Raw genomic sequence first — 23,148 nt, forward strand, 5'->3', positions numbered from 1 at the left:
ATGAATACTATTACATGGTCCTGTTAAGGACAGGGTTGATTTAAAGCAATAAATATAAACCTTTTTTGGTCTAGCTCAGCAGCAATAGTGAACTACAAGTTCCATGAGGATGTGTTTCTTGTTTCGTCATCTAATGTCGACTGTCGTTCGGTGACGTCACATACTGCTGCCGGGAGAAGTTTGAAAATAAACGTGAAACTTTTTCTTCTTAGACATTTAATGTAATATTTTCTTTATTCGCACCTGTCTGGCGCCTTGTATATATTTTCTACAAACAGGAAGCTATAGTGAGAAGAACGACGCAAAGGAAACTTGTATTCAGGTGAGTGACGAGCAGTTGTAACAGTCTGCTAACTGACGGTGTTTGTGTCTGACATGAGGTATCTGTCAACATGCTGCTCCAGCACTCACTCGGTTCTATTTTAACATGACTTACATGAACACAAACACAGCATATGGGGGTTTGAGTGTACCAGTTACTTATTACGAGGAAAGCAGACAAACCAAACAGCGGTCTGTCATGAGTTAAGTTAGTTAGCTAAGTTATGCTAACTGGCACCTCTTTGCCGCGTTAGCTAAACTCACTCACAGAGCAGACAGTGTCCTCAGAGCAGCTGTCAGAGGACACCTGTTGGTGTGGATTCACTCTCTAAGAAAGCATTTTCAGTCATATTATAGACTTATAACCACGAGGCAACGCATGACAAATTGATGTTTTCAGCTCATTTAGTCTGAAAGTGCTTTACAAGGTACTCAGGCAAAAGCACAAAAAGCACTGGTAAAAACCGTAAAACGCAATAAAAAATCTTATCGACAGACAGAATTAAGACTTTTAAACAAACGTGAAATGTAAAAGGAAGATAATTAACAGCGATTGTAAACCGACCATTTGCTTTTGCTTTGGGATAAGTAAACACTGCCTCTAGTTTTATCTCTTCATCATATCTGAACAGCTTTGAAGCTACAGGCAGCTTCATGTTTTTGGTGTTGTCGTCCAGAGCTGCCGGGAAGCCAGAACACACACACCTGAGAAGTTCAGACTAGGTCAGGAGATCTCATAAATACCTCGAACCCCAAACTGTTTAGTAATTTACAGACAAGACACAGAATTTTGAAGTTGATTCTCTGTGAAAGTTGAAGTCAGTGTAGTGACGGAGAGCTGGAGTTATGAGGACTCGAAGTCAAACCCTAAATGAGCGGCTTGTGGTAAGTATTAGGAAATTTAATCGGAATAATTCTGTCATTATAGGAAAAGGCAAGTAGTTACATCTCTTGACAATATATTTATCCATGTCAGAGAGGTAAATTACCTGTTTACAGAATATTTGACTCCTGTAGATTGTTGGTTTGCTGCTACACCTCTAATTTTACTTGTCTCCAAGACTCGTTTTTGTAGTGTTTGTTTGTGTTGGATGTCATAATTTTAATATTTCACCTGTGTGATGCCCAGGAACAGTGAGGACTAGATTTTATTCTGTCACTTAGTAATAAGTACTGAAATAATGATAATAATAATAATAATAATAATAATAATAATACACCTGCTCCATGATGATGATGGTGATATAATCATACTGGTTATATGGCAAAAAAAAAAAAAAAAAAAAAGATGTCATACAAAATATTTTTACTATTATTACAAAGAAAATATGTGCCAGATTATATAGGTTTGAAATATTTAGGTATGAAATTATTTCAAATTTTAACACTTAATGTTGTATAAATATAATGATATGAAGTAAATGTTATTTATATGGCAGTTTTCAATATAAACAATGCATTGTCTTTGTTGGATTACTGTTGAAATGATAACATTTAATTAAAAGCCATAATGACAACAAAACATCTGTGCAAATCAATCCAAAAACATTTTCATTCCTTGTCATCAGTTAACTTTTTTCTTTTTACTGCATCAAAAAGAACTTGTACGTCTTATAATTTTACACTAAAGATGAAATGGTGTGCAGGAAGTGTCGCCCACAACAACATGATCCTGTGTGAGAGTATTGAAATGTAAATCAGCTGCCAGCTGGTAGAAGGCGGAACTGACAGTAATTAATAAACCTTCAGGCTCCTTATAGTTTAGAAAAGAGAAGCTCAAAATGGACTGTTACTGTGAGGCAGCATAGAAACATCTGTTCTTAATACAAACACTAAAGCACTGTGGAAGCATACTGATAAACTTGGTGTAGATTACTAGATATAGTCACAGCATGAGAAATTGATTTGAACTCCCTGTTCCTTCTTCCATCATTTTGTTCCTCTTTGCTGGTCTCTCCTCCAGTGACCACAGTGGAGACAAGTGTTTAGTTTCACTAATGTCTCAGGAATGGATGACTGCTATTATTAACCCACCTCCTTTTCATTGTTTCTCTCTTATTCTCTTTTTCTTCTCTTTTCTGTCTCCCAGGCAGCAATGTCCTCCTCTGAAGAGGTAGCATCAAATGCCATATCGGCTGTCTTGTCATCTGCTTTGTCGGCTGCTGTGTCATCTGCCTTGGCCGTTGCAACAGCAAATGATGCCAGGACAGAGCTGACCACTCTGATTGACCAGTGGGAAGAAGTACAGCAGGGCAGCACAGAGGAGCTGGTCTCCATCCTCACTAAGTTAGCTGTCATTTGTGCTTTAAAATCTGGGGTTCTGGTTTGTTTTTTTGGATGAAGTGCCTAAGTGGTGTGTAGGTTGTAACACAGAGAGAACTTCTTATTAAACACCATAACTTTGAGGAATGCATTCACATTAATTGAAGATTGAACTCTATTATTGATTAAAAATATTTAAAGCTTTGAATGTTGCTGCACTTATGCATAATTATCTGTATATATTAATTTGCATATTTCTACAATTAATTGGTGATCAAAGTTCAATTTATGATTGATGATTCAGTTTATGATTAAATATGATGAAAACAAATCATCTGGTCTTCATGCTGAAGAAGCTGCAGTCAGCACTTTGGACTTTTCTGCTTTAAAATAGCTTCATAATAATTATCAGTTCCAAATTATTGCAGGTTAATTTTGTCAGTTAAGTGACTAATTGTCGCATGGCCAATGGCACATTAAAACTGGAAGTAATTATGATTTATTTTCAACATTATTTGATTGAGCACCTTAGTGCTACTTTATAAGGTTAAGTTTTCTCAATTTTGTGTTTTGTCGTTTCCTGCAGAATGTCCAAGTTAATTGAACGAGAGACAAGAGAGTATCACAAAGCAGATCCTGATCCGTTTGATGACCGTCATCCAGGTTATTGTCCATCACTCTTTGATTCGTTTTTAATGATTCAGACAAAAAATATAACTTGTACATCCGATTAGTTAAAAACACAAGAGTGTTTTTATGTCATACAACCTCATGCTTTGTTGCTGAGTTTTTGATCTGTGTTATGTCACAGGGCGGGCAGACCCAGACTGCATGCTGGGACGGCTGCTAACAGCCATCTATGGGAATGACGACCTAACCAATGCGGTGAGGATGGCTATCTACTTAGAAATCTACATAGAGAATTCTTTCATCCTCTGTAAAATAAAGCAAGCCTGTTTCAGTCTTAAACTGCAGTATCTTGGCTTGTTTTGTGTCCAGAATTGATATAAACATCTATATCTTAATTTGACAAACATTTAGTTATATTGTCATTGTTTGTTGCTGTCAACAGTGATTTTATAGTAAAGGCCGTTTACCATTGAACAGTATTATCTTGAGCTTTTTTCATTTAGTTTGTTATATTAATGCTGAAATGTCATTATTTAATCTTTTTGAGCAGTGTGGTGAATTTCTTTTCTGTGTTTTCCAGCTGTTGGACACATACATAATGGCCAGTAGAGACATGATTCTCAACACCGCAGCCTGTCGTCTACTTCAGAACATCATTCCAGGCCTAGAGACCACAGTCATCTTCCAAGAGAAGGTACATTTAACTCACTGGCATTTTATTCAAAATCATCTGCTTTATTACAATCAGGCTGTGAAGAGAAATCATGAAAATTGGGTAGGTAGTTTAGTACTACCAAGAATAGACAATTACATTATGATCCTACAGTACATTAAATCCATTTTAACTTGTGGAGACACTAGGATGCACAAGCTATCAAGAAAAGATTACCTTAGATGACTAATTTGACAAAGATAATATCCAATAAATCCGATTTTTATTCTGTGTGTAACAGGAGGGTCTGATTGAGAAATTGTTTGGCTGGGCTCGTGAAGCAGAGAGACCGCTGTGCGTCTATGCCACAGGCCTGCTGGCCAGAGCCATGAGCAGCCAGGAAGTGGCAGCAAGTTACAGAGAGGACAATGCTCAACTGGTGGGATTACACTCTTCATTAACACACAGTTGACACAAGTCTTTTTTTCCACTGCATCCTTTTTTCCTCATAATGCATTTGCTCTCAGAGTGAAAAAGAAGTATTCATAGTAAACAAAAACATACCCCATTTCCTCTGTACCTACAGGTACCAGTCATGATCCGGCGCCTTCGCGAACTGCAGTGTGAAGAAGCTCAAAGCAACTGCAGTCCCGCCAAAACCTCCAATAATCTACCTCAGGATTCTCAGGTCGATGGCACACAGACCTCATCAGACCAGCAAGACAAGACAGAGAAAGAGACTGTTCCAGACGAGGAACAAAGAAAAGGAGGGTGTGAGGAGAGCAGCAGGACTACATCAAAATCCACATCTAAGGACACAACTTCAAGCACAGCTCAGAAAAATGCCACATGTAGCAGCAGTGGTGGATCTGGCTCAACTCGGCTTTTCCCGGACTTTATTTACCAAGCGAGCCCTGACACTTTGTCCAGAGAGATGGAGGGCAGGCAGGGTGGAAGAGGAGGAGGAGGGAGGAAACGTATATGTAAGGAAAATGGAAGGAAGGCTAAGCAGAAGATGAACTTCTCCTCCACACCTCATGATGAGGCAAATGGGCAGGATGACAGCGACCAGCCGGCAAACACTACCTCCTGGTCTGAGATGAGCTCAATGGTGATTGGTTCTGAGTACAGTCTGTCACCACTGAGCCGAGCCATGGAGCAGAGGCTCATCCTGCAGTATCTGACACCACTTGGCGATTACCAGGAGGTGAGAACCTGGCCAAAGTAAACTGAGGAGTGTATTGTTTGTCTCCCATAACCAGCATGGGGGTTCTCCCTGATGCTTCAGCTGTCATTTGATCATCTATAACACCAGTAATCTGTACCTCTCTGCAGTTGCTTGCCGTCTTCATGCAGCTGGACACCCGAGCGTTACTGATGAACTACATTGACCTCAGACAGACCAAGAATGTACAGCTCACCTTTGATGCGCTGCTGGTAAGGCTTCAATTTCCCTAAAAAACCACTTAAATTTCATGGATTTTGTAGGACATCAAATGTTGCCATTACTGCAGCTCACTGTACTTTGAACACACTTTCCATCTGGTATTGACCAATAGAGTTTCAGTGTCAAACTTAAGAATGAAACCACTGGAATTCAAGACGACAGTTAGATCAAATAAGTGTTTATTGTGATATATTTATTTATTTTTTATGTTGAAGTACCTGAACCTTAGATTGGACCTTTCATAGACTATTGGATATTAGTCATAGGTCACAAATGGCTATTTTGATGCACAACTCCAGATTTATTGGTTAATAACTGAGCTTGTCGATCAGTTAGGAAGTATCTTTTAAAGTTTCTGATAGAGCATAGCTGTTTTTCTGTACAATGTTGAAAAGTTGCGAAAATGACAATGAGGATTGTCCATGTTTCCATCAGCTGGTTCAGAAACAATAGCAGGGTGTCTCCAGATCCTTAAAAAGTCGTAAAGAGTCTTAAAATTTTACCATCGTATAATAAGGAAGTAAATAGTTGGATATCTGTTGAATCAAGTCCTCAATAAGACATTGCTTTCCTGATAATTAAAACTCGAAACAGCTCACTGAACTGTATTTAGACCTCCAGTGATTTATTCATTAGTTTCATGGGAAATTATGTATCTTAAAGAGGTCATATTTTGCTAAACCCACTTTTATTATGGTACATTTATTTGTGTATTTGGGGACCCTAAGTAGTTCAAAAAGTTTGAATTTGAACCCTCCAGGTGCTGCAAAGCTATCTTTATATTAATTCCGGCAAAAATCGAGTGGCTTTCTACAACCAGTTTGAATTCCATCTTAATTTGTCACATTTTATAACTAGTTATGTCACAACATTTGCACATATAAGGTCAAGACTTCCGACAAACATTTCTCTGAGTACGACATAATTGTTCATCAGCAGCAGCGGTTGTAGTCCATACTGAAAATATGTCCAAACTTTGAGCTGATTACCTAAAATGTTCAGTTGCTGGTTGTATTAACAAACTCAAGTGGCTGAACAGTCAGAGCAGAACAGTCAACAGCCTGGAGGGGTGGGGCTCATGTGCATTTGACAGGCCAGTGCACGACCTTTCCTGTGTCAATACTCAAAAACAGGGATAAAGATGGACCTGTGGAGCTGAATTAATGAAGAATTCAGACCCAAGCGTAGCATTTAAAGTTCATGTAGACCACAGGGAAATGTTTAAAATGCATGATTCCATTTAAAAAAGCAAAATATCACTCCTTTAGTGAATAAATCAAACACGTAACCATAAGCTAACGTAGGTTATAACAGGCCTCGTTTTTATTCCTTTTTTAATATTTTACAAATTAAGCAACTCAAATATTCAGGTTAATCGATAATGATGCAAGACATGTGATGTAGAGGTCTTAAATATTATCATATTGTTTAGAATTACATGAATTACGTCTTTTCCCTGTAAACAGCCTTTGGAGGACCAGCCTTAGTTTTTTTTTTTATTTTTTTTTATCTAGTTTATCATTTTGACATGTCTGTGAGTGAAGGATAAGCTAAACCTTCATGGGTGCGGCTGGGCTGAGGTCTCACCAGTTTCACCCTGTGTTTTCTCATCTGTTACGCAAATAGTGCACTCTGAATGCTTGGATTGTTATCTAATTGTGTTTGTAGAGAAAAAAAATAAGGGTGTTTAAGGGATATTTGTTATGTTTGTTTTTTCTTTTTCTTTTTTTTTTTTTTTTTTTAAGGCAGATCATACCCACAGGTAAAACTAGATATATTCTGTCCATTTTATTGACATGATGATTTTACATGAATAAATAGAGAAAATAATATAGTATACATTACAAATGTTTTTCTTTTTCATTTCCATTCTTTGACATGAACCATTCATTTCACCGTCATGTGTACTTTGATATAGATAAATGCTTTTTTGATCCATAAAGAAATTCAGTAGTGATGTTGCTTCCAGCTGAAAATCAGATTTTTCACCTTTAGCATTTGTTCATTTTAGGTGGAAATCCTGAGCCTTTCATTTCTGCTCATCTGATTTGTACCAATGTTTTTAAAGGATTTAGGAGGTCACAACTTTTTTTTTTCCCTCTTCAGTATCTTGCCTCTCTGCTGCTCCATAAGAAGTTTGTATCTGAGTTCATTGCTCATGGAGGAGTACAGAAGCTTCTAGAGATCCCCAGACCGTCTATGGCAGCAACTGGAGTGTCTCTCTGCCTGTATTATCTGGCATACAACCAGGACGCTATGGAGAGGGTAGCGTCAACACACAAAACACACACAACACTGACATGTGAAGATCATTCTGGGCCTTGTTGATTCTTTTTTTTCTCCCCATATTATATTACAGTAAAATAATGCTTGGTGTTATAACTGCTAGTAAATATTGTTTAAATGAGACTAAACTTTAGTATTATTTTTGTTTATATCTGTGTCCAGGTGTGCACTCTTCCAGATGGTGTGCTGTCAGACATGGTGTCCTACGCTCTTTGGCTGTTGGAGTCATCCCACGCTTCAGGAGTTTGCCACGCCACCATGTTTTTCTCCATCTCCTTCTCTTTCAGGGCGGTGCTGCAGCTCTTTGACCACCAGGATGGTCTGCGGAGGCTTGTCAACCTGGTCAGTACCAATGTGAAGCCTTCATGTGCTGACTGCAAAGCCACTATAAACATGTGTATTATTGTTAGAGTTATTACTGTTACTACAGTTAAGTAACTGAACCCATCAAAATGTACTTCTCTTCCTGTAGATCAGTACTTTGGAGATCCTAAACACTGAGATGAATGCTGTTGTAATGAGTGATGACCAAATCTTCTCCAGCCGACAGACAGCCAAACACACATGCATGGCCCTGCGCAGGTAGTACTAATGACTGACTTCCTTTAAAAGTATCTAATAAATGTGATGATTGATTGTTTATTGGTTAACTGATTTATTATTATACATAAATTAATGTTAAATGTTGTTGGGTTTTTTTGACTATGGTTATAGTCAAAGCACTATACATTTTTAATTTAGTAAATAAATAAATAGAAATTATGAAATAGCTTGAAGAGTTTTGTATCTGTTTTATTCTTGATCTTCATGATGACTTTAAAGGTTTAAAAGTAATCTGACTGAAAATAATCAAACACACTGCAGTTATCTGCCAACATATACCTTTGCCTCATGCAAAATTAAGTCTGTATTATCCCTGTAGTGTATAACACCCAGAGCACATTGTTGACCCCCCCCCCCCCCCCCCCCCACACACACACACACACACACACACACACACACACACTTATAAATGTGACTTTGCTCAGGTATTTTGAGGCTCACTTGGCAGTGAAGGCTGAACAGGTCAAACAGTCTCTGCACACATCAGAGGGAGGCACCATCGTCCCCCAGCAGCCATTTTACAAGGTACTGTCAGTCGGGAAATTAATAAATATTGACCCAAAGACATGTTTTAATAAATAAATAATATTGATTGTGTTAAACAAAGCAGATGAATTGACTGAAAAGATGAAAATTTCTTTTTTTTATGGTGTACTGTTTATTTCCTCTTAAAGTGTGTGATTCTCTATATTTCCAGGCATATACATATACCAGAGAACAGGTTGTAGAGACAATTGAGTTTCTCATCGAGGGTGGACCTCCTCAGCTTCACTGGGAACCAGTAGAAGTTTTCTACAAGTTGTCTTGTGTCCCTTTAATACTGCAGCTCATATCTACAGCCTGTGATTGGAGGAATTACTATGGCAGGTAAATCTGAACGTATAGTCATCCATAGGTGTCAGTGAGGTTTGGTGACCTGACAATATGACCTAGTTTTAGGGAAGTCTTACACATGTTGAGTTGATTTTGTCTTCAAACCTTAATTTACCTATCGACGTGTACAGCATTGAGTAACTCAACTCCTCTCCTCTTCTTTGTGTGTTTTTCTGTGTCCAGGAGTGATACAGTGCGTTATGCGTTGGATATTCTCGCTATGCTGACAGTTGTTCCTAAAGTCCAACTGATGCTCGCAGACACTGTAGACGTTCTAGATGAAAACAGGTCGACTGTTTCCACTGTGGGTCAGTAGAGCTTATTGGTTGACACTAAATTGTTTTGTGAGCTTTTGCCCTGCATTACCATGTCTTTTCTGTCTGCTGTAGGTATGAGCATCATTCTGGGTGTTGCAGAAGGAGAGGTGTTTGTGAATGATGCTGAGATCCAGAAATCTGCACTGCAGGTGTGTATGTGGATTTGTGAACATGACGTTTTGAAGTTGTTCATATTTGGCACATCATTTATTGTGAATCATACCCCAGCCAATACTTTCATACTTAAGAAAGTATGTCGACCATGCACATTTCAACTTGTAGTGGTTAAGTTTGCAGATTACTGAAGTTCATTTATATAATTTTTAAGGGTGTCTCAACTGCACTTATGCAATTGAGACACTTTTTTCTCAGTCTTGTGACATTTGTATCTGCAAGCTTTTTCAGCCAACTGAAAAATACTCACATTTATTTTAAAATTTACTGAAAATCTTGTTTTGCTTTTTTTCCATTTACTGCCATGGACATAAAAGCATACACAAATGGATTTATCAGCAGTATTTCTTGCCTTGTTGTGAAATTACTAGTTTTACAGCTTCTGCAGCCCACAGTCAATGATTTGATTAGCCCTTTTTTATTATTATTCAGCTGTTTGCAGACCCTCCTGTTTTTGTAGTGCTAAAATAAACATCAAGAGCTGTTTAAATTACACTCCATATTTAAGAAGTTTAACAGTCACAGTCTCATTTTCCCATCTGGCAACCCAAAACTCCAAGTTCGGTGTTTTGTGTCCCACAGGTGATACTAAACTGTGTGTGCGCTCCAGATCAGAGCCTGAACAGTGTGGGTGCTTGTGCCATCAGCCCACTCAGGCCGTCCCTCCACCCACAGCAGCCCTCTGCACCACACAACAGAGTTCTGGCTCACATGTGGCAGGTGGTTCAGAACAACAATGGAATAAAGGTAACACTGAAAATATATTTTTTGAGCTTTATGGGACAGCGACCTCATTTGATCAGATGGGATGTTTGTTAGGTGTAATTTAATGCTGAGTCTTGAAAGAAATTGCTCTATGCGTATACATGGTGTGCATATATGGCCTTTGACACTAATCCTGTACTCCCACATCTCCTGTCTCATCTAGGTGTTGCTATCTCTGCTGTCTGTCAAAATGCCCATAACGGATGCAGATATGATTCGTGCTCTGGCCTGCAAGGCTCTGGTCGGACTGTCTCGCAGCTCAGCAATCAGACAAATTATCAGCAAACTGCCGCTCTTCACTAGTGGGCACATTCAGCAGGTGAGACTTTCAGTTGTGACATCAAAACGTTTTATGCGAAGTAACACACATCAGTGGTCCAGCTAATCTCAGAATGTAGAATGATGATATCTGGGGTGCATGATTACAGTTATGAGTTTGAATGAGGTGTATGTAAATGCACAAAAATTCTGGATATAACTACATGTTGAAAATAAGAGCAAAAGCCAAAAAACAAGTGAGTTTTTTGTGTACATCCCGAAATGTTACAGAACCTTTCTTAAAATGCACATATCGTCTTTTTTGTACTGTTATATCAGTGGAAGAACAAATCTGACACTTGATTGTGCAACATGTCTCAGAGGTAAAATAGCTTTTTATGAAGCTCTTAAATGTAGATATCGATATTATAGACAGACTGAGGTTGACCACTGCTTATTGAGCAGTGGTCAACCAGGTTTGCATTGGTGGTCAGAAAGTTTGTGTTACAACTTTCCCATTCATTCACATATTTGTTATTTCCTTTATTTGAGAAATTTAAGGTGTGTTTCCCAATTACCTCAATGATTATCCTTATAAAGAAAAATCCTGCAATTCTTATATAAATTAAATGCTTTGTAACTTGATGAGTTCATTGATGTATGCTTTTGATAAAGTCTATAGAATTTTACCTGCAACATGAACAAATATATAGATTCCTTATAACGTAGAAATGAATGCACCTGATATATTTATGCATTCCTTTGTTATATGTTTACATCTTCAGTTAATGAAGGAGCCAGTGCTGCAGGACAAACGCTGTGAGCATGTACGTTTCTGCCGCTATGCTGCCGAGCTCACTGAACGAGTATCTGGAAAGCCCCTCCTCATGGGTACTGATGTTTCACTGGCTCGCCTACAGAAGGCTAATGTGGTCGCTCAGTCCCGGATAAGCTTTTCTGAGAAGGAACTCCTCATACTGATCAGGAACCACCTCATGGTCAAAGGACTCCATGACACAGCAAACATGCTTGTAAAAGAGGCTAATTTGAACATTGGACTCTGCCCCAGCTCTGCCTCCTCTGTAACCCCTACTTCATCCTCAGTGATTCCTAGGACTTCTCGGTTCACTGGTGGGGTCACACTTGGACCTGGGAGTCATGTTGGATCCTCTCCAGTGTCTTCAGTGTCCATAGCTGCCTCCTCCACACCTTGTCCCTCCCGTTCTCCAATAATTCCTCACACTTCATGCTCCTCTACCTCGAGCCCCCTCCCTCTACGCCCTCACTCTGTACCTCATGGGCAGGGCTCTTCTCGGGTCGGTAGGATCTTATTCTCACGGGAACGACCAGTGATCACTTGCAGCTCAGGGAAAAAACTTCGTGCATTAAGACAAAAGTCTGACCATGGCGCTTACATACAGGTCAGTGACTACTTTCTGTATTGTGTGTTTATAATGCTTTTATCATAATCACACGTCTGACATTCTCAGAATATCATTATTACCTCATAATATATCATGAATAAAAATAGTATATTTATACAGGTCATGAATTTAAGAAAGTCATTCTCCATGAATTAGTTTGCAGAGGGCTATTTACTTTTGCATATTTATATTTTTCTTGTAAAAATAAGAACCTAGGAATAGGAACTCCTAGTTATCTTTGAGTCCTGTTCAGGGGGACATTTTTAGACCATTTCCTAATTCAACAATTTTTTTTCTCAGGTACTGTACACTATGTGTATCACAACAACATAGATGGTTTATAAAAAGTAGATGAACCTTCTGTGAAATTAGCCTTGGTTTATGAACTGATTGTGGAGTCTAAAGGTGCACAACATGGCTGCCACCGAGTTGGTTTTATGGAAACGAGTGGATGGAGTCGGAGAAGAGTGAAACTAGAACTTACCAAAAACATTAACCATATTGACTAACAGTTTCATAATAAACTCAATTCAGCCACTTCAATGTTAACACATAGTTATGTTTGAGAACTGTAAAGTTGTTAAATGTATAAACACACTAATAAGAGCTATAATAAGCCAATTGGCAGGCTTACTGACAGACCATATAATTCAGTACATACTAATACTCACATCAGCTAGTGCAGCTACATTTCAGTGGTTATTGTAATTTATCTCCACTACACTTCATGACAGAAGTCTCTGATGACCCTATTAGTGTAACTCCTTCATCACAGCATGGAAGAAATTGATTTTAGTCCCCTTAATTATGCAAAACATTTTGGCTAAATAAAATCTAAGTAGGTGGGTTATATGGAAGCTAGCGCATTAATACTGATATCTAGGGACTGAAGCTAGTAAATGGGTCATTCCTGTTTTTAACTTCATTTCCCATCATGCAGCATGGTACTCCGCTTCCTGTCAACAAAGCAACGTGATTGTAAGACAATTGTATTCCAAAATGACTAATATCTCCAAAATTGTTGGTCCTATCAACTTGCTGAGATATTTAATGTGGAGATGGGACTATTGCTCAACTGAAGGTACCAAACTAGCCAGTTAAAAATGTCTCGATTTCTCAGAGCTGTGCAGATACACACACACAGACACACACACACACACACACACACACACACACACACGCTCTGAAACATTCCAGTATTATGATATAGATTCACCCCGTGAACAGTTGTCACTGAGGGATAAATTATATAGATACCAAAACTATACACAACTATACTTCACAGTTGTTGATTATTACGTGGGGGTCCCAGGGGGATTGAATCCCTTTCTGCCCCCCAGTGGACATGCATTTTATGGCAGATTCTGATGCTTTCACATTGGCTTCACTTTTCAGTTCCAGATCTTGCCACTTTCTCAAGACACATCATATAACACACTTCAATATTAAATGTGATTTCATGTTGATTTCAATGATCCTTTATACTTTGTAGAAGTGTTTACCTTTTAGAGAAAAAACAATATTTGATTGTTCATAGTTTTCTTTTCTCATCAGACTCCAGCTATGAAGAAACAGCTTGAGCGCCACCTCCCTTCCCCTCCAACACTTGACAGCATCATCACCGAGTACCTGAGGGAACAACATGCCCGCTGCCCTAATCCTGTCACCACATGCCCCCCCTTCTCTCTTTTCACCCCTCACCGCTGCCCTGAGCCCAAAAAGCGGCGACAGGCATCACCCAACTTCACTGCCCGGCTAGGGAGCAGGATGTTGTATCCGAAGTACGGAGGTGTGGACAGAGGGTGTCTGGACAGACATCTAATATTTAGCAGGTAATGAACTCAAAGAGATGAAGATTGTATTTTCTGTGGGTAAGGAGGTTAGGCAGTTTTATGATTACAGATTATTTACTTTACTGCAGGATTTGTCTTTAAGTCTAAAATCCAGTATTATAGAATATCTTAAATACAGTTGTTACAGATCTTTAAAATGGATTTGATTATAACTTTATTGTTCCTTTTTATAAATTTGCATTGACTTCAGCCTCACTTTAAAATGTGTTTTTGGAAACAATTTGTGCTGATCACACCTCAAATATAACACCTTGCTGCACCATGCTGCACCTTGTCCTGCTTCCTCCACCAAAGTAAAAGTGAAGCTAAACTTCTGTTGGCTTGTTCTGACAGCCACCCCAGTCGTTTCCTCCCATACATCAGAGAGATTTTTGACAGGGTTTGATCATTACAGAGTAATATATATTTATGTCATTGAAAAACTGATCAGAAAGTGATGAAAGACCAAAATTACATTTGGGGAATAATGTAAATGTATCTCAGTCCTGTTGGCAGCCAGTTACCAGGGAGACGGCAAGATACTTATTTATACAGTTTATAGATTTGAAAGTTTTGGATCAATCGCAACACTAAAAGCATATGAAAAATGAAATGATTATAATAATTTGAGTGCACTTTTTCGGTTTGTTCTTCATGCTATTTTTTGCTGTTAGTGAGACCCTGCTTTGGTTTTGTCCCCATAGGTTTCGTCCAATGTCAGTCTTTCACGAGGGTGACGGAGATGAGAGCGGTTTCACCTGTTGTGCCTTCTCAGCCCGTGAGCGTTTCCTGATGCTGGGAACCTGCTCGGGTCACCTCAAATTCTACAATGTCTTCTCCGGAGAGGAGGCAGCCAACTACACCTGCCACACATCAGCCATCACACACCTCGAACCCTCCAGAGTATGTTTTCACTCAAGCCTTTGAACACTTGACTATGTCATAACAGATGACGTTCTGAGTGGAAATCAAATTTTACACAGCTGTCGCTAATTACAACCATTCATCAGCATATCCATCTGTTTAAATCAACATTTATAATTATTAGTTTAGTGTATTGTACATCTGAGTTATAATTGGCACCTGTTTTTAGTGGTTTCTCACCACATATGCTTTTATGAAATGGTGTTATTTACTGCAAGAAATGCAGAATAAAGATGTTACAATTGTAATTCACAGGATGGGAAATTACTGCTCACATCTGCATCCTGGAGTGTCCCACTGTCTGCTCTTTGGAGTTTGGATGGAGTCTTTAGCCTGAAGTAAAAATCTAACAAACACAAACATTTTCACGTAATGATGTGTTGTCTCTTACGGTTTGTTGAATCTCTGTTTACTATTTTTCCTAGAAACTCGTTTGTAGATGACCACTACGTTGAGTTCAGCAAACTCTCTCAGGACAGAGTCATTGGTACTAAAGATCAAGTGGCCCATGTACGTTAAACTGACAAATGTCATCAGAAGTCATGAATTTCTTTTTCCCCTTCAGTCATCAGTTTTCCTTTCTACTTCAGTATTTATTATATCTCCATGTCCTTTCAGATTATTTTTGAAATAACTGTTCCTCTTTTCAGTTTTAATGACATTGAGACATATTGAAAAAGAGCTTCTGGCCTGACTCGTAACATTTTTATCTTCCACTCCCATCTTCTGTTGCAGATCTATGACATTCAGACAGGTCAGAAGACTCTGACCCTGAATGAACCTGCACTGGCCAATAATTACAAGAGGAACTGCGCCACCTTTAACCCCACTGATGACCTGGTTCTTAACGACGGGGTGCTGTGGGACATCCGGATGTCACATGCCATCCATAAGTTTGACAAGTTCAACATGAATATCAGTGGTGTTTTTCATCCCAACAGCCTTGAGGTCATCATCAACACTGAGATTGTATCCTCTGACCCTGGTGGTTTCTAAGCATTACATTCTGAACAAGTGGTGCCAGGCACAACAAACCCCGCCCTTCGCACATATTGTAGCTTATTTTGGCATGGATCCAGCTGCTGTCATCATGTCTATGCCTGTGCTGATGTCAGCATATCAATTGCCTCTATGTATGTGCCAAGTTTGGAGTAAATTGGAACAAAATTGATGTTTTTATAGACGTGAAATTTTGCCCATTGAAAGTAAATGGGAGAAGAAAAAACTATTTTAAACATTCATAAAAAATTTGAACTTTGACCTACTTTTCTCAAAATGTAATCACATCTATTCTGGGTCACTGGCAATCTATAAACCCAATTTGGTAGGAATTCAACCAGTGACTTTGCTGCTAAAGACATGTTGTAAACTGTATAAACTTTTTGTAGACCGGCAACAATCATCTTTCAGTCAAGTTAGACTGAGCATGATAATGAATTACAAAGGCCTTTTCCAACTCTACACACAAAGTGTATATTATTTAAGTAAACAGAGTTGGAATGAAAACTTGTGGCTGATACTGTATCTGTATTGGCCAGTGTTCAGCCTTGACAGTAAAATCAGTGGGACCTGAGGACTTTTCACCTCCTGCACACTGTTCCAGCCTTGGACCAGTGCAGAGTAGTCTTCAATAGCAACGCCACCATTATGTATGGAGGTATGAACTGTTTGTGTGCATTTTTTCAGTCACATTTAGAGGAGAATGTCTCACACAGTACAAAACACAAGACCGTGTGTTTGATGTTTTTGCCTTCCCTCCCCACATCACATGGATGTATAGCAATGCTGCAGGATGACGATGCAGATGATGCTATGGACCAGCAGATGAAGAGTCCTTTTGGCTCGTCGTTCAGAACTTTCGATGCTACAGATTACAAACCCATAGGTAGGCTGACTTAAAGTCCTCTGGGCAGATAATAAATGAAAAACATCAGAGTAAACCTTACAACTTGAATTTGTTTTCTCAGCCACTGTAGATGTCAAAAGGAACATCTTTGACCTGTGTACTGATACCAAAGACTGCTACCTGGCTGTCATTGAGGTAATTAGCTTGACTTTAACCTACATTTACCACTCTGTGCTAGTTTGGTCTAGTCTATAGAGGGGTTGGTATTATAATAATAATAATAATAATAATGTTAAAAACAGTAATAATATTACTTTCAGTTCTTTCTTTTTTTTGGTCTTAAAAAAATTGAAAGTGAAAAGAGGGGAGATGAAAAGCCAAAATTAATCTAATCACAGTTGTCACATTAACGATAGAAATTAATGTTTCATTAGGCAAAAGACAGTAGAAAGTTACTGAAATGAATATCTGTCAATCTATTGTGGTTTTTGCTCATTTCCTTTTGTAGAACCAGGATGCAGTGAGCTTAGACACAGTGTGTCGGCTGTATGAGGTGGGACGACAGAAACTAGCAGAAGAAGGAGATGATGAGGTGAGATAAACAGAACTGGGAGCAGAGCTTTGGCACTGCTTTATATAGTAATTACTTCCATTATTCTAGTAAAAATAAACAAGTTGCCAATGATGACCTAACAGTGTGTAAGGTGTAGTTACTAGTTGTTTCCCATTTGTTTTCATTTGTATGTTATTCATGTATTTCCAGGATGATGAAGATCAAGACGCTGATGATGACTCCTCAGACTCCTCAGATGATGATGATGATGACGATGATATGGACACAGACCCGCTTCTTGAAGAATTGGCAAATAATGAGAACCAAGAAAATGGGGATCGGCCAGAGTCTCCCACAGATGAAGAAGTACATGTTATGTTTTTTCTTATTCTAGTTTCAGCATTGATCATTTCAAATGGGAAATGGATTTTCATCTATTGTCAACTTTGATTAGTTAATGATTTTAAAAAATGTTTTATGCATGCCACAAGGTCAAAAATGGAAATCAAAAGTATTCTGGTACACATCATCTTCAAATGTAGCACTAAATTAAGGATGGAAGGATGTTTGTCCTATTTGTGATTTTTGTCATTTCTGTGTGAACCACGCTGATGTTTGACCCCACAGAATAGAAGACGACCTGGGAAACTTTCTGGGTCTGACATGTTTTGTTGTCAACCTTCATGTGACCTTTCCTGGTCTCTAAATCCAAGGTTCCCACGGGGTCTTAAAAGTCTTGATTTTACAAATCTACATTTAATACCTTAAAAAAGTTTTTAAAAGGTATTAAATTTCATACGGTAGGTCTTAAGTTATTTTGCCATCAGCTTGTTCGCTGTATTGTGTTTAAATGTGTCTGTTAAACATCCTAGCTGCAAAGAAAGTAACATTAGTCTACCCAGTTCCACCCGTTCCAACCTGACAATTTATTTTAAAATTAGGAACCAAGGATCACTAAATTTGCAGCCCCCAACGAGAAATGACTCGGAACGGTAGGAATCAAGGCGTTGGAGTAAAAAAATACATTTTCCTAAATTCTGGGAGCCACAAATATTTGCCAGTATTGCCATGAAATAGGCTGTAAAATGGGCATTAAATTCTGTTCTAAGTAGTCTTAAAACGTCTTAAATCTAACTTGTAGAAAACTGTAGGAACCCTGTAAATCATTGTCTGCACCTCTTTAATATTCGTGACTTATCTTAAATTCAGTTTTATATATCTCAGGTCAAACAAAATTCATCATCATTCATTAGTCTTACATTCTAATTTGTAGTTTTTGTAGTGTTTCTGATTTCATTTATCCGTCTTTTGTCAATGTGAGTCAAGCTCCACATTGCTGATGTTAAACCTTCTTAATCCAGATACTGTCTTTTTACTGTGCCAACAGGTCGGTACCGATACAATGTGTAGATCAACATAATTCATTTCAGTAATCACATTCCTGTATGTATACCGACACCTGTATTGGATCACACATACCACATATAGTATTTACCCAAATAAGATAAAGAAAAATTATCCAAAACTCAGATTAAAGGATCTTGAGAAGAATTTAAAAAGCAATAAATTACTGAAGTTCTGAAAGTGCTGAATACAATGGGTAATAAGATGGTTATGTAAGACAGTGAAGTGAATACATGACTGTAAAAACATGTCCAAATGTTCTGATAGTAGTGCCGTCAGTGTCTTTGAACTCATTCTCTTGTAACTCCTTTCCTCAGATTGCAGATCTTCTTGGCAGTGATGATGAAAATAATGACGATAATGATGACAATAATGACTCGGAAGGATCTGACCGGAGTGACAATTCATCAGACTCTTCTGATATGGAAAACTGTAAGAAACACTGTTCATTTTTTAATATCTTTAATATAACAATATTGAAATAATTTGGCTCACTGATAGCAGACAGACTGAGGTAAATGGCATTAAATACAATGATATAAAGTGTATATAGAGGAGGGAAAATAAAAGACAACAAGTGGTGCCAGGCACAATAAATCCCGCACCTCACACATATTGTAGCTTATTTTGGCTTTGATCCAGCTGATGTCATCATGTCTATGTGTGTGCTGATGTCAGCATATCAATTGCCTCTATATATATGCCAAGTTTGAAGTAAATTGAAACAAAATTGATGTTTTATAGACATTTGAAATTTCGCCCATTATAAGTAAATGGGAGGAAAAAAAAGATTTAAACAATTCCTAAAAAATTTAAACTTTGACCTACTTTTCCCAACATGTAATGAGATCTATTCAGTGGCAATCTGTAAACCCAATTTGGTATGAATTCAACCAGTAGTTTTGCTGCTAGAGTGTTAACAATCAAAGAAATAAACCGAACCAAAAACAATACCCCTTTTGCCTCCCCTTTGGGGGTCGGGGTAATAAGTCAAGAGCACCCCAAAAACTCGCAGAAGAAATCAAGTGGCAACCATTAGATCTGGGAGAAGTCATTTATTCAGTTTTGATGCTCTCCACATTGATTTTGCTTTAATTTGGTTTTAGTGGTTGCCACAGTGACTTAGGTGCTTCAGCTTAATGGTAGGGAAAATGCTCTATGTGCTACATCAGTCAGTAATGTTATATTTTCATGGCATGTTTGTGTTTTATATCCTTTAACAGTGGATCTTATGATCACTATAAAGTGGCAAGAAAAAGCATGGAAATTTCTACTTTTCTCCATGAATTGGTCATAAAATGTGATCTGATCTACATCCAATTCACCAATATAGAAAAACAGAATGTGCTTAACCTAATACCACACAAACAATTAGAATATTTCATGTCTTTACTGAACACACCTATTAAACACTCAGTGCTACTGGAAAAAGTTTGTCAACCCTTGAATTTAGTAAAGGGTTTGGCAGCAATAACCTTAAATAAGCATCTCAGGTATCTGCTGATCAGACCTGCACAATGTCTAGGGACATTTCAGACTATTCTCCCTCACAGAACTGCATCAGCTCCACCATGTTCTCAGGGTTTCGTGCCAGAATGGCTCTCCTGAGGTCGTTCCACAGCATCTATTGGATTGAGGTCTGACTGGGTCATTCCAAAAAGGTCATATTTCTCTGTCTGTTGTTGCTCTACTACTATGTTTCTAGCCATTGTTCTGCTGCATCACCCATTTTCCACTGATCCTCAGCTGGTGGACAGACACCCTGACATTATGCTGTAGGATATGTCAATGAATTTTGGAATTCATTTGATAGATCTGATCCAGGCCAGGTTTTTTAAGAGACAAAGTGGCTCCATACACGGCCCAAATCTCATTTCACTGATGAGAATTTAGATCAACAAATTCCTGATTCTCATTATATATATTTTTTTAATCATTAGCCTAAGAGGTTATTTACTTTTTCCAGCAGCACTGTGAGTGTTTAATATTTATACTCAATAAAGACATGAAAGATTATAATCCAGGGGTGTCAAATTTATGTTAGTTCAGGGGCCACATTCAGCCCAATTTGATGTCAAGTGGGCCAGACCAGTAAAATAGTAGCATAATACCCTGTAAATTACTTTTTCTCTTTGTTTTAGTGCTATAAAAAAAATTAGATTTACAAACTATCCTTTCACAAAAAAGATGTGAATAGCCTCAAGAAATATGTGCAAATTTAACAAAAAGTACAGTTTTAACAATATTATGCTTCAACTTATCCTTTATACGTGTGTATGAAACACAATGTTGCACAAACATTTGGTAACCGGTGTAATATTGTTAAAATTTAGTAACTTTTAGAGTAAGTTCCCACTTTATTATGTGACATAATATTGTACAAGGCATAATTTATGTCTCAGCTTATTAACAAAACTTGCAGATCACAGTGGATCTACAAATGCACAAAACATTTAGTAACAGGCAGAATATTATTAAAATTGCACGTAATTTTCTTTAGACTTTTCAGGTTATTCACATTTTATTGTTAAAGAATAGTTTGTAAATGTAAATATTTTCATACTGTAATGCTATTTTTTTCACATTAGATCAAGAAGAAAAGTTGTACCTGTCATTATTTATAAATTATGATGTTATTATTTTACTTGAGATCACATTGGTCTGTATCCAGCTCCTGAAGTAAAATTAGTTTATAGTTTTCGCATTTCACAAATTCATCCTGCAGGTTGCGTTGTACCCTTTGGTGGGCTGGTTTTGGCCCGCGGGCTGCATGTTTGTCACCTCTGTTATAATTGTTTGTGTGGTATTAGGTTAAGCACAGATAATATTTTATGACATAATTCATACAGAAAACTGGGAAATTTCAAAGGGTTCATACTTCTTGCCACTGTAGATAATAATAGTAACAGATTTTCCAGATAGAGCAAACACACTTTTCAACACACCTGGAAGCTACTTGCCTCAAGTCCATATGACAGACAGACTGTGACTCTAATAAGTGGTGAACATAGTGAAGCATTTATTAAACAGGAGTTAGAAGTCAAAACAGAGCTAAATGAATGTACTTCTGCTGTGTCTACACTGAGGTAATTCATGTGAGGTTTAATAGTATGTTGACTCTTGGAAGATGATGATGATGATGGTTTGAATAATAGATGGAAAGTCTATTTATCCACAGGGACATTCATGTCTTACATATAGTGTGTCTCTCTCCACTGCTACAGATTACCCAGAGCCATCAGACGATGAAGACACTGTGTTTATTCGGTCTCTGGGCAGATGGTTCTCCTGACCTGCAAGAAAACGGTCCTCTGAAGCCGTTGACAATGTGAACCTCAACGTGGACCTTTTTTTTTATCTCACTTGTCATTTAATCAGGCAAGTGGACTGTGACCACAGTGATGACCATCACTCTTCTAAAGGATTAATGTAGAAAAAAAAAATAGCGAGTTGCCATAATCTCTTAATATTCTGATGTTGAATTATAAATGTTTTCCAAAGGTCATGGGGCTCAGATAAATACATGTAGCTGACCTGAGTTTGTTCCTGTATTTCAATAGGTGAAGGAATTTGAAACGGTTTTGTATAAAAAGTACTGAGAGTGTTACTTACCTCCTCTGATGTAAACTGTGGTTCTGTCACCTGTAGCACAGTGACCCCAACCACAAGGGAAATTAATTAAATTATTCAAGTTGAATCTAAAATTGACAAAACGTGAAGCCATAAATTTAGCATAAATGTACATAAGTAAATTGTACATCAGTATTATTGCTCAGTGTTTGGTGTTTAAAGCCAATTTACTACCTTATAAGTAAAATTAGGAAATAATTAAGTGGGTGCTGAAGGTGCATTTAATTTATTTCCACGCTGCAGTCTTTGATACATTTTGTTGTTGCTCTTTTTCCTAGATGTTTGATCAAAGCTAAAAGCCAAATATTGACAAAAAAGCAGTTAAAGCTGGAACTACAACAATTCATCCTCATTTATTGTACATCTACGGGTGATTTATTTTACAACCATTAAAAAAAACCCCAAGTTATGTCTAATTGTATTTAATTTATTTGGACTGTTTCTGGATTTACTTCATTTCTGTGTGTCTTCATTAAGTTTTATTTATGTCATTGAGTTGTTTCATTATCAGCTGCTATAAGGTCTTATCACACACAAGATGGGGAAATGTTCTACATGCTACAGGTGGTGTTTCTTTATGGTTTTCTTTTTTAGATGATGTTTAACTCATCACTGAACAGTCAACTTTTCACATTTACGTGGCTGTCCTGTGATTTAAAAATGTTCTGGGATGTTAAAACTAATGGAGGTTTTCGATACTTAAGAAATAAAACAGTGGGTATTAATGGGTAAAAAAACAAATGGAGATAGTATTGAACACTCCTGACTGTATTGCGTCCCATGGCAATGATACAAAACCAACTTTATGCTGTTTCCTAAACACTGCATCAAGTTCACAAAGCTGTGACAGCCTGAATGTTTTATTTTTTCTGTTTTTTTTAATCTCCTGGAGGGTCACCGTTAAGTATTGCTTTACAAGTTAATTAAATACATTTTAAAAATTAACT

At 37.8% G+C, this 23,148-nt stretch overlaps 1 protein-coding gene across 3 annotated transcripts; it reads left to right on the top strand.

The window, feature by feature from the left end:
* Nucleotides 1-141: 141 nt before the first annotated feature.
* LOC115420088 (DDB1- and CUL4-associated factor 1-like) lies at nucleotides 142-23,146 on the top strand. 3 transcript variants are annotated; one of them, XM_030135305.1, is made up of 30 exons: nucleotides 142-322; nucleotides 2,411-2,607; nucleotides 3,170-3,246; nucleotides 3,395-3,468; nucleotides 3,794-3,907; nucleotides 4,167-4,304; nucleotides 4,452-5,072; nucleotides 5,201-5,302; nucleotides 7,419-7,577; nucleotides 7,761-7,940; nucleotides 8,071-8,180; nucleotides 8,627-8,726; nucleotides 8,899-9,068; nucleotides 9,258-9,382; nucleotides 9,464-9,540; nucleotides 10,148-10,312; nucleotides 10,494-10,649; nucleotides 11,374-12,009; nucleotides 13,567-13,844; nucleotides 14,549-14,747; nucleotides 15,024-15,106; nucleotides 15,194-15,278; nucleotides 15,504-15,737; nucleotides 16,332-16,425; nucleotides 16,549-16,653; nucleotides 16,736-16,809; nucleotides 17,123-17,206; nucleotides 17,378-17,539; nucleotides 18,889-19,003; nucleotides 21,796-23,146. In XM_030135305.1, the coding sequence occupies exons 2-30, from the start codon at nucleotides 2,417-2,419 to the stop codon at nucleotides 21,861-21,863; spliced, it is 4,776 nt and encodes a 1,591-aa protein (XP_029991165.1). In that variant the 5' UTR covers nucleotides 142-322; nucleotides 2,411-2,416; the 3' UTR covers nucleotides 21,864-23,146. The 3 variants fall into 3 exon arrangements, with proteins under 3 accessions (XP_029991165.1, XP_029991163.1, XP_029991164.1); XM_030135303.1 differs by lacking the exon at nucleotides 142-322 and adding an exon at nucleotides 524-1,206; XM_030135304.1 differs by lacking the exon at nucleotides 142-322 and adding an exon at nucleotides 527-1,206 and having other exon boundaries at nucleotides 17,378-17,533.
* The last annotated feature ends 2 nt before the right edge of the window (nucleotides 23,147-23,148 follow it).

Source organism: Sphaeramia orbicularis, chromosome 5 (genome assembly GCF_902148855.1).
Source record: "Sphaeramia orbicularis chromosome 5, fSphaOr1.1, whole genome shotgun sequence".
NCBI classification, from domain to species: Eukaryota; Metazoa; Chordata; class Actinopteri; order Kurtiformes; family Apogonidae; genus Sphaeramia; species Sphaeramia orbicularis.